At 37.3% G+C, this 12584-nt stretch overlaps 1 protein-coding gene across 6 annotated transcripts in view; it reads left to right on the forward strand.

Moving 5' to 3' along the window:
• The window catches only part of UNKL (unk like zinc finger), a 70573-nt gene that overhangs the window by 38088 nt on the left and 19901 nt on the right, over positions 1-12584 (forward strand). For 5 of the 6 annotated variants that reach the window (XM_072417718.1, XM_072417722.1, XM_072417720.1 and 2 more), the window contains 4 exons: positions 319-504; positions 4362-4421; positions 5487-5667; positions 11769-11861. In XM_072417718.1, the coding sequence (XP_072273819.1) occupies positions 319-504; positions 4362-4421; positions 5487-5667; positions 11769-11861 (520 nt within the window). The remainder of the gene's footprint in view (positions 1-318; positions 505-4361; positions 4422-5486; positions 5668-11768; positions 11862-12584) is intronic. The other variant, XM_072417723.1, reaches the window with a different exon arrangement.

Consider the following 12584-nt stretch of genomic DNA (forward strand, 5'->3'; position numbering starts at 1 on the left):
ATAAACCTATACAAAGCCACCCTCATCTTTACCTAGCATAGTGGCGCATTACATAAATTGGTGGGTGGGTAGTTTTTGTTGGTATCCAAATTTTTTTCCATCACTGATTGTAGCAATTTGATTAAAGAGGACACATCGGTGAGGGAGGAGTTCTTCGGTTTTTTTTTTTTTTTTTTCCAGGTCTTTATTGGAATTTCAAATAATGCCTGGAGTTCCGCTTTAATAAACATTACAAGTTTGTTGATTTTCTTTTACATTTAAACAAGACACCAGGCATACACATTACTTGTCTTCTGTATTCATATTCTTCTTCTACAGATTTCATGCTGTAGTAGTCCAACAGTTACTTCCAGCTCAGGGAGCAGTAGCTCCTTCTCGCCTGTTGGATCCATAGGCAGGACAAAATCATTAGCAAATGGTTTGTGTTGTGAATCAACTACCCCAGGTGTCTCTTCACCAGGCTTTGACTATTCAAGAGCTCCAGGTTTTGAGCGAGAAGACCAGGTATGTAGCAAAATGGACATTGGGATTTTTTTTTCTTTACACCTTTTTTCTCTTCTCCTGCTTGATCTACTTTGTATTCTCCTTTTAACTCAAAAATTTCCCCCCCTCAACAAGAAGAGGTTTTCCAGAAATTACTATATGTAACATTTATATACATTGAAACATTTGTAATTTGTAATGAAACTACAAATGAAACTGAGAGACTTGGTGGAAAGTGTTTTTGCATTATTGCAATTCTTTGTCCCATGTAATATTATTTTACTAATAATTCTGTAGTATTCACTAATATATGCAATTGTTATTTGGTTTCCACTCAAGTTGATATGTTGTTCCTAAGCATATGATGTCGGCTAAAGCTTATCTAACCCTTTATTATAACATTTTTATTTGTTTTTGTATATACAGTGGGTATTGGAAGAATCACCACTTGCAAAATATTCACATTTTTTTGCCTTGCAGGCTGAAATGAGGGGACAATTTTTTTCATTTGTGTGTAATATATACACATACATTCATACATACATATACACACACAAATGGAATATCCGAGATATGATATTGTTCATGCACACAATTGCAAATCTTCTAACCACCTCAAAGTTGCCCCAGATATCTTTGTAGCCTCACTGACCAGTTTCCTTGGCCTACTACCCAGTTTGCAGGGATGGCCTGATCTGGCAAGGGTCCTAGTAGTACCAAAGAAGTGATGAAGCCCTAAAAATGTTTTCCCAACAATCTCCTGACTTTGTTCCCATTCACAGCTATATCCCTGAGTTTGCCTTGCCTCCCATAATTGTTTGTTTACAATTGCGCTACCAACCACTGAAATGCTGTAGGAATAGCTGATTTTATGCTGGACTGATTATTAATGTTCAGCAGTAAAGTGAATGGGAAAAGGTGTTGCAAGGACAACTCGGAGAAGTTTGCTAACTGTAGAGCGCATTTTCCTGTTATCTTTACAGCAAAGGGCATATTAGAAACATCCCCCAGTGGGACATAGGAAAAATGACAAGAAGTTTTACCATTTTCTACTGTAAAAATGTAAAAATATTTTTTGGCTTTACATGTAATAAATCTTTTAGCTTAGCTCAGAAAACAAACATTTTCATGCATCCAAACATGCATTTCTATGTATCAATTTTATTAATATTTTTCACGCTTTATGTTTTTTCATCCTTATGCGTGAGAGGGTGTATCCTTATTAATTAATAGTACAAATTATTCAGTGTTTTTCTGGTGCATGTTTTTTTATTTAGGGTATTTATGTTTCATTTGCTAATTCTGCCGGAAATGCACTTCCTTCCGTGGGGTGCAAGGTCTTTGTAGATGAACATTTGTCACAGTAGGCTGCTCTCCTGACTACAACAAACCCTTGATCCTCATCTCCATTACATAGAACAAGGTTGCTATTGTAGCTCACAGAAGAGATCTGGGAAAGCTGAGAACATTGCTTTGGGTTGATAAAAGAATATGGGTGGCAAATTGGAATTTTTACTTTACTTGGTGAATGAGGTGAATATTATCTGCTGACTTCAATCCTAACTCCTTATTCCTTAAGGCGGTACTAACTCCTGTGGCGGCAAGCAGGAGTTCATTCATCCCGGCACACACAAGAGAAGACGAGATTGACAAGAAGAGATGCATTATTGCTGTAGGAACTTTGCCTGTCCCTGCAATAATTATCTGCCTGATCATGCAACTTAAAAATGGAACTTTAGTTTGGAAATATAGCTTGAGCTATAGGTTTAGATATACAGATATCTTACTTTCAGAAAATAAGGGGGAAAAAAGCAGTCAACACATCTGAGGATTAGCAAACTGCCATAATTTATATATTTTGAAATATATTTACTAATATAATATCCATTACATTTAATGGAGTAAAGCTAAACGTCGCTTTTCCATTGTCCTATAGACTTGCTTAGGTACACTTACCTGACACTAGATTGGGTTCATCTGTTCAACTGCTTAGTAATACAAATCTCTAAACTGACAAGAAGACCTGCTGAATTTCAAACTGAACATCAGGATGGGTCTGAAAAAGAGAATATCTAGTGAATGACAATCCTTTGGCCATAAATACCTTGTTGATATCAGTGGAAAATGACCAGACAGGTTGGAGCTGATAGAAAGGCAACAGTAACTAAAACAGTGACACATTATAACTGAGATATCCATGTAACATATAACATGTTGAAGCCTTGATTCAAAAGGGCTACAGCAACAGGAAACCACTCCTACTCCTGTCAAACTTCCACCAATCTTTTAAAATATTATTTGTGTAATTCATATATATGACTTTATGATATCATAATTTTAATTTATTTACCTATGTTCAGGGAAAGTTTGCAAGCTAAATTCTTCCTGTTCAGTCTTGTCTTGAACTGTGTTTGCTGTTTCTTTGACTCGAGCATAAACCTAGGGCACAAAAAACATTGATCACTTCCAACATTCAAAACGGTAATGGATAAAAAATACCAATACAATTTAGGTGAAAAAATACATCTATATTGTGTTATTTTTAAAACCTTTATTTCACAAGGAAAAACTTGAGTGGTCTGTCTGTATATCTTTTTTTCTCCTGGTGATTTTTGCTGACTTAAATATCAATAAATTAAACAGGCTTTTGAGTTGTAACTAATTTTCTATCCAATTTTTTAGGGCCCATTTAGATGGTTCTAATGTGCTGGAATTCTTATTGTTCTGTCGTCTTAAATACAGCTGTTATGTTAGATCCCTCACCAGGTCATTATTGTTGTGTTGTGATTTTGTTTTGCTACTTCTCTCCTTGCTAAGGTTGACACACGCATAATATTGACTGCTACTTATTTGCTACTTATTTCAGTAGTAATCCCTTTTGTTATCTCTCCATGATAGTGTCGTTTTTATGTATTACAATTTGCTCCTGCAAAGGAAAAATCATAACTGAAAAGAGAACCTATCTATTTAAAACAAATCCTAAACTAGATGCTTCCTTCATACCGCACAACATCCTCGCCCTGCAATCATCAATATGTATATTTTGTTCTTGCAAACATATATAGTGCTAACTTGCACTGGGCATGGGAAACTTTCTGCTCCCAGCACTGAAGTTTTTAGACGTGTGCTCCTCTTTGCAAAGCAGGAGGATTATGCTTGGTGTGAATGGCTCGTCATAGCTTCTAGGATGCAGCAGATTGCTTTAAGTATTGCCCCTGTGTAATTCGTAGTCTCCTTTCATCCAGTAAATATAAAAAAGATGGTCCAGGGACAGTAAGACATGGGGGGGGGGAACTAAATGATAATGAAAATCCTTCAATCAGGAAATGGGTAAGGTTCTATCTGACTTGCTGCAGCTTTTAGTGAAATCAGATTAGACATTTTCAGTACAGGGGAGAAGCCGAAACAGCTGTATAATACTATCGGTAAGACCAAAATTCAGCTTTTGGTGCCACTGGATTTTAGCCATTTTCAAAACAAAAATATTTTGAAGCACATTTATAATCGGAAACATTTGCCAGTGGTAAACCAATCAATGTATTTTCAAGTGCTATATACCTGGAGTCAGTGTGTGGTAAATGTTAGATTTATTGCTTTATAATATACTTCTTTTTGAATTTTCAGTTTTTCATTTGGTACACACCAAAAGATGAAGATTTTAGACTTTACTGGCTGTGTAATTATTTCACATTAGTGATTTACGCAGTAAAGTTTGAGGCAACCAGGAAGCTAGCAATTTGCAAAGAAGTCATCGGTGGCAGTGTCTGTATTTCTTCAATAACCTTTCATTGAAAAAAGTTTTGTTTTGTTTTTTTTCCCTTCATATACCAAAAAATGTATTTCCTGTAAGTAATCAAGAAGTTTCTCTTGTTTTTCAGGCAAAACACAAGTGCCTGTCTTTGGATAATAATAAAATGAATGATCAAGAAAACAAACAGGTAATATAATCAATGAATGTAAAAAAAAATCTTTACATGTTGTATACATATGTATAAAATCTTTACATATGGAGGGTGCCCATTTAAATCAGACTCGTTGTTAAATGTATTTTATTCAAGAATACAGTGACACATGCAAAAATATTACCCAGACTGCTTCAAAACTGCATAAATAAGTGAGAATGTAGGAGCATCATAGCGGAGGCAGGGAAAATATCAAATAGGTAAACGTATAGGGAAATTAGGGAAATAAGGTATCCTTACACCTGAGCTTGATATAACTAAAAGACATAGACAAGTGTGAATATTATACAACACTGTTGATTCACAGGTCTCCATGTTGTAAGTCTACAACAGTCAACAGTTGATTTTCATGTTCTTATTTCATAAAACTTTTGTGTGAATATGATGGTCCTATACATACACCAAAAGTTATATCTGTAAATATGAATTAGTTGTGTGGGAAAAGTCAAGAGCACTTCCTCAAAGTGAAACTTTGTGCAGTTACACATATTCCATTGTGCTCCCAGCCCCTTTGAGTCTCATAACTCTTTTGTCCTGATCCAGCAGTCTTTGAGCCGCTGGTCAGACTCTTTTCAGCTTCAGTGTTCTTATACGTGTGCTCTGCAATGCCATTAATAGGGTTCATAGAATAGAATGGGATTGCAGAGTGCATACCTAGGCCTGGCCGGTAGCTTTTAGTAACTCTGTGATCTACACAGCTATATCTGGCTGCACCATGGCTGATAGACTGGGACAGGGCAGGAGGTGCATTTATTTCACTTTATAGGCGAACAGATGTTTTGGCAACAAACCTTTTACTGGCCTATATTTATATAAAGACTCTGGGGATAAACAAATAGCTGATAAATCCTTTTATAAGTATTGCAAAGAAAATATTGGAGGTGGTGCTTTAATACTATCCAGCAAATGCATGTCTAGGGACATAGATTATTATAATGAAATGATTTTTACCCTTAATACAGAGTCCATCTTTGTAATTATGATGTTGTTAGTAATTTGTATTGTGTTCTACTTTTACTTAATTTTATTTCTTTTGAACAGAGCCATCTCAGTGTTTTCTCGGTGGTGAACCCACTGGCTTCCAGTATAACATCCAGTATCACTTCTAGCCTGGCATCCAGTATTGGCTCAGACAGTTCATCCCCTACTGCTCTCTCATCAAGTGTTAATGCCAAAGCACTCCCATTCTACCCTACTCGTAATACGGTTGAATCTGTATTAGGTAGGTTTCAAGCCTCATTATTTATTCTTGTATTGAATGTTTATTTAAAGCAATCTTGTGGTTTTGTAGCGGACATTGATAGAACAAGTAAGATTAATAAGGATGGGTTCTATGGGTGTTCAGTTATGGAATATTTACCGGACATTGAAAAGGCAATGTTCTGCTTGTATTTTCTTGAACGGTACACCCATCCCTTACATAGGCACGCTCTCATAGCAGATGAAGGAGGTTAGTGAGTATTATCATTATGAAGATAGGCATAGCTCTTTCCATGGTTTTGTTTATTTTTATTCCATTTTTATTTAAACAGTACAATAAACAATCTGTCAAGATTCTGTATAAAATAGTGTTCACATATATCTAAAACATAGCAGTAATTGCCTATCTATATACGATATTCTTTAGCAAATAAACATTAAAACATTTTAACATGACAAGACCATAAGTTTCTCGTGTTATATCTTTTTAATCCGTAGTAGACAAAACCCAGACCTAAAAACAATTGTATAATGCTTCAACTGCATTGAGAATTTTAGGAGGGGAAGGAAACATAAACGTTACAAAAAGAGGGGGGGAAGTAGGAAAGTAGAGGATGGTCAACATCCATGGGATTGGAGGCTTGTTATCTTTTTCAATTTATACTTCTAGGTCTTTTCTTAGTGTACAGGTATTATTCAGGTGCCTGTAGGTTGGTACTGGACCCATGCAGCCCAAATCACCTCATGTTTCTCTAAACGCCTGAAATCCTTTTAAGTTGCAGAAATCTCAGGTCATCCTGTGGCCTACAGAACATCTGCCCTGTGATAACATTAGAGATTAGCGAAAGTAGTTAGGCTGTCAAGGGTAAACCATGCTGCTCAGAGGTAAGGACTGGAAGAATTTCAGTGCTGAAGCTGTGTATTTACCAGATACTTTGACAATGTCTACTGTTTAAAATATTTCAATACATTTAAACTTGCCACTGATTTTTCGAAAGTGGCAAGTTGATCCTTCATCCTCTTTGTTGTCACTACATGGACTGTTTATTTAGGAATTTTTGTGTCAATATTGTAGCTGTGGTCAATCCCAGTTATTTACTAATAAAAAAAAAAAGATTTATATATGTATCTATAGCATAGCCACAGGTTCACGTTTAAAGTCAGCATAAACCTGTGAAGTTTTGTTAGCTCCCTGACCTTGCACAGTGCCAGCTGAGTGTGTAATGGTGGCGACCAACACCGCATGTAGCTGAGAGAAGTGTAGGCAACTATGATGGGGAGTTATTTGACACTACCGGAGATAACTGACAATATTGAGTTTAGTCACACACAAGACAGCATAATGCAAAGTATTTACCACAGGGTTTCAGCTTTAGTACTACATTTCTCCCTCAGCTGCCATAAAGTTGTACAGAATAAAAATAAACATCAACTAATTTAGCTGCGCTGCATTTGGTGTCCTTAAGAATGAGTAGTAACAGAAGCACATATGCGTTACTGCAGTGCATAGGTATGCAAATATGTCACAGTTGGCTGCCAAGCAGAATTCCACAAATTCAACCATCAAGCTTTCGCATAGACTTTGCTAAGTAATCATTTCAGGAGTCAAATTGGGTCAATAATTTGCTTGATAATTGTCCCCATTATGTGAAATTAGGCAGTACCTTTAGGTGGATATAAATCCATTTTTATGCACCAAATGACTGGCAAAGGGGATCCAATGAGCTATAAAAGCATACCAAACAATAGATATTATAGGGCTCAGCACCCAGAGGTATTGTGGTTTTTCAGAAACAGGTAACTTGGTTCAAGCCCTAAAAGCATTGCTTGTAGTAGAAAGGGTGCTTGGATAGCATCTTACAAACAACAAAATGCCTCCACTAACAAACCTCTACAAACTTTTAAAGGGTGTTTGGAAAATGGAGCCCTCAAAACCCCTTACATAACCCACTTTTAGTGGTATCTTCTGAAATTATAAACCTGAAACTGGCAGAAATTATTGTTAGCCATGCGCTATTGGGGCTATTTTTAAATTGGTGATCGCTGATCTGGTGGAGATTCTTCTAAGTACATGTGTAGTAATAGCAGTAACTGAATTATGTCCTTATGTGATTTGTCTCTCTGTTGTTACAATAATATGTATTGATCCTTTATGATCAGCTAAGAGTACTGGACATACCATCTACTTGTTAGATAATTAATCTGTATTGAAAAGATCTAAGATACAAAATATATCCTGGTTGGCCTGATCAATTATTGATCTAAAATTATTATTAGAGAAGCATTTATTTGAACTTTTCAACCTAACAAAAATATTGCATAGTGTATGGCTTGCATAGCAAAACCTAGAAATGATTGCCTGTCAGACATTTAATTTTTTAATTCATAAATCTTTTCATTAATGTATGCAGTTGTATTTCCCAGATATCCACACCATGACCCCCACATCTCCTCAATGTCCCTGTTATGATAAAAAAAAAAAAAAAAGTTTTCTTTCATTGGTTGATTGTACCTTTTCTCTCATTTGCTCTGTGCTGTCCATCATCATAAAGTACTGTAGGTAGTGGACATAGACACAACATTTTTATTCAGAATCTGGACTGCATATTGGTTGCACTGCGATGAAATGTGGCAGACGTATAAACTAAATGCATGAAGTGAGTTCAGTAGCTTTTTAAACTTCTTGTTCTCCACTGGACTGATATTCTTTATCAATAGTTCACTAGTTAAACAGATATGGTTCAAAGCAAACTAGAGGAAAAAAGGTTTCTTATAGCAACTCCTGTGTCATTTGCTACCCTATTTATTGTACAGTGCTGTGTAATATGTTGGCGCTATGTAAATACTGTTTAATAATGGCAACCATTTAAAGCAGAACTAAACCCAGTGTATTCTCACGTGTGCCTGTTCTGTCGTGAGTTCTGCCATCTTCTTCCTTCATCTTTTCCTCATCACGATCTTTGGCTATCTTGATTGGCTGAGCCAGGGTGACATTCCCTGCATGGGAGTTCATTCCCGGCACCCAGAGGGGAAGTCAGGATCTGCTAGGTATCCTAGCACCCAACGTTGAGCTGCTCATGTGCAGCTCAGTGAATTTTGACAGCTGGGATGGTGATCAGGCAGGTAAGAATAGTTATTGCAGAAGGGACTCTGCCTGTCCCTTTCTGCAATAATGACCTGTCTGATGTCAGATTTTTAGGGTTTCATTTTTCAAATTAAACAGAGCATTTGGTTGCCATGTGCAACAGCTTCAATTTTGCACCAGCTGTCAATGGGTCAAACTTGCATTCTCTACACCAGTGGTCCCCAACCTTTCTGACAGCAGGGGCCTGGTAACATAGTAAAAATGTTTTGCCATGGCTCAGTAAATGTACAGTTTACATTACTCCCCTATTCTCAGCTAATGTGCTGACAGGTGTTGGAGCTGCTGGGAATGGCAGAGAAGTGTAAGCCTTACATATATTTCTCTGCTCTTCTCCGCTTAACAGCCTCCTGTCATTTGCAGCCCCCAACTCACCAGCCAGGGACTGGCACTGGTCTGGGGATCGGGGACCACTGCACTACACCATGCATTTTTCTCTTGATGTTCATTTCGATCAGTATTACAATCAATACAGATCTATCCTTTTGATTGACTATGGTTATTCTGTGTACCATCCATGATTGTTATCACTAATATATTTAAATTGAAATATCAATTGTAACACAAAAAATAAGATTTTAATAAGATAGGGGGAAAAATGGTTTCCCAAATAACTGATACTCTTTCCAAAAATCAATCATAATGGATTTAACATTTTTGTATACCAGGCTGAAAATATCTTGTAGGATCTGAGCAGCCTTAGTTTTGTGCATTTGGCAGCACTTAGACTTTCAGGCAGAGCAGGGAGCGCTGGGATCTTTCGCCTGTGATGCGCGCAGGTCTCTGTGATGCTGCGAGTCCTCCTTTATGCCTGGAAGCAGATGACATCCTCCTGATGTGACTGCGGCCACGTGATCGGGGAGCTGCTGTGATTAGCTGCCTCCGTACAGTGTGTGAGGGGAGCTGGGACTGCAGGCAGTGAGTCAGCACTTACACAGCTGGTAAGCACAACTATGTCTGCATTTCTGTTACTATTCCCTGCAAAATCTGTCAGCTTCATTGAGATTTTCAGTGCATTCATTCACTGCCATTCAACACTCATTTAGCAACACCTTCATACGCTTAGTTATCTGGCACACTTTGACATTTAGGACTGCAGCCAACTTTAAACAGCTTCTAGCTGGGTAGATCGTACTGTAGGAAAGGTTAGGCTCCATCAGGCAGGTTTACGGTAACCAAACGAGGCTTTGTCATCGTTTTACAAAACGCCGCACTGCACAGATTTACAAAACACTGCAAGTTGTATCTGTGAGGTTATCAGTGAGCCAGCCATTCATGCTCAGGGGCATCGTATACGTGACAAAAGTTAATCTTGAAAGCTTTCATTTCATTTTAGGATTATTCCATTTCAGAATTATTTAGGACGCTATGTTAGTAATGAGAAGCCCAGTTTCTGTGGGGGTATGATTTAAATGACGCACACATGTGGTTTCCATTGTACATTGTAATAAATATATTACTATTTTGCTTCTTCTATGCATTATACACTTATATTCCTATATTGCAGTCACTCTGTTATGCTTATGTAGAAATAAAGCTGTATTTATAAAGATATAGTAAAGTGTTTTGTCCAAGTTTAGCAATGGTTGCTTTGCTGTATTTTGCTTTGTGTGGTTAGTGTTTTCCACTGAGACTCTGGGGACTCTGGGGACAGCGGTTGTGCTACATGGAATGAAAAATGAGTGCAGCTTCAAAGCTAAATTATAAAATTAAAATGTATATATAAAATCTCATAAAAGTAAAAGGCTTTTTTCCAAAAGGTGTGGCTTGCTGGTCTTCCCTTGTGTGAGTCAGCATAGGAAAATCCTTCGTGTGACTCTGTGATTAGCTCTGATACTCCTCTATTATGTTGGGTGTGTATGATAGTTGTGGGGTCTGGCATAAGTATGGAGCTAATATTCTTTCTCGAATGAGAATAAGTATTTATTTCTGTAGCACCACTGAAATCCATTCTATTATACTAATGGAAAAGCTAGCTTGAATATATACAGCCCAGTGAATAGCAGTGTACCTACATCATTGATTTGTCATGTGAAATGTGCGCACCCCTGGAAACTACCAAGTATGTGAAACATTGGTCAATACAGCCATTATAGCACCCATTTATGTATGTGAAAGGGCAATGTACATAATGCCACATTCCATTACATTTAATGTCCCTGCTTAGTATTGGCTCTGATGCTTTGCAGCATTTGGGTCATGGGATATGGGCTCTACCTGAGATGCTGTCTTCCTGGAGTTTGTGAGTTTGCAGGGATTCTCACTGGGTGTTGGAGCTCCTCCTAATGAGTTACCATGTTAGGAGCATTGTAAGCTCCTTGGGGGAGATTGGAGTTTAAGTCCTGTGGATCTGATCCCTGTACCGAAATTGCTTTCTTTGAGTTCCCCATACACAGTTTCTCACAATGTGCCTTAGAAATTGCAGCAAGTCAGATAAAGTCTATCTTGTCTCCTGGCTGGAAGATGCATAGGACCTCCATCTAGATCTTCCTTCCCTGCCAGCCACTTCTTTTTTTTTTTTTTTTACCTTTCAGTTCTTTTGATCATGGATGCTCAGCATCATTTGTTACCTAAGACTATCTGCATGCAAATGCAGCCTACCTAGGAACACTTATTATTTCATACTGACATCACTCATGAGGGTGTTTTTTATATTTGCATATTTGTCCTTGGAGCCATCACATTTGTTTTATATCAACAAAAAGGTTCTTCATAGGAATAATAAAGCAGGATGCTTTGATGGTTTAGGAAGGTAAATAAAAGAAATCTTGATGGCCCTTCATACTAGTGGCAATCTGCCTGCTTTGCATAGAGAAGCACACAGATCCAGTGTTTGCATTACTGGATCTAGAATAAGGTATGTAGTGCAAACCACATAAATGTTTATCAATTAAATTTAATTTCATGTTTATGGGACATAACCCAGGGGTGTTAAGAGTAGTAAAAACACTAAAGTGATTTGTTTTTTTTTTTTTGTGCAGGTTCTGCCCTAGATCTTCATTTTAGCAATATAAATGTTGCATCTTTAGACAAAGAATTGGACGACACTGATAACTGTGACCTGGGATTTTCAAGTAAGTATTTTACTTTATAGTTACCCCAGTCTAGCTGTACAAACCTCATAGAAGTACTTGTTCTTTTGACATTGTGGCATTTACATTGTCGATTATGGAAGGAAATTTGTTCACACAAAGGAAACCCGAGAAAGACCCTTTAAATGAAGTGACAGGGCAAATACAAAGAGTGTGTACTTATTCCATGCAGATAGCTATAAAGACAGGAAGCACAGAACTTCAAGATATTGCTTGGGAACATAAATTAACTTTTATTGATGCCCAGCCATTTTATTGACCATTTGGAGAACTCTGGTGTAAAAGCTGAAAGGAAACCTAAGGAGGATGTGCATAGGCACAATTCACAACACCATCACAAACCACTTTGTTTTGTACCATGTGACTGTACTTTTCAGATCACACGGGACCTAACTGAAAAATATGATGACCTTTTGGGAAAAAAAGGATCCTTTCTGGTCTGTCAGCCTTGAAAATTGAGCCTATGTGCTTTATTTTAGTGTTTAGTAGGGATTAAACTTTACAACTCTGCAATGTAGCAAATCAAACAGGGACTCATTATTCAAACTCCCAAGATGAAGTCTTGTTTTAGAATATCTTCATTTTCCTTAGGAACCAATTAGTTTCGTTTTGTACTCACATGCTGCATAGGTTAAATGATTGGACTATTGATGTGATTTCTTTATAGACAATTTTCTCAGACTCTGCTAAATGGGTTCACAGCTG

The sequence above is a fragment of the Pyxicephalus adspersus genome, chromosome 7 (assembly GCF_032062135.1).
Source record: "Pyxicephalus adspersus chromosome 7, UCB_Pads_2.0, whole genome shotgun sequence".
NCBI lineage: Eukaryota > Metazoa > Chordata > Amphibia > Anura > Pyxicephalidae > Pyxicephalus > Pyxicephalus adspersus.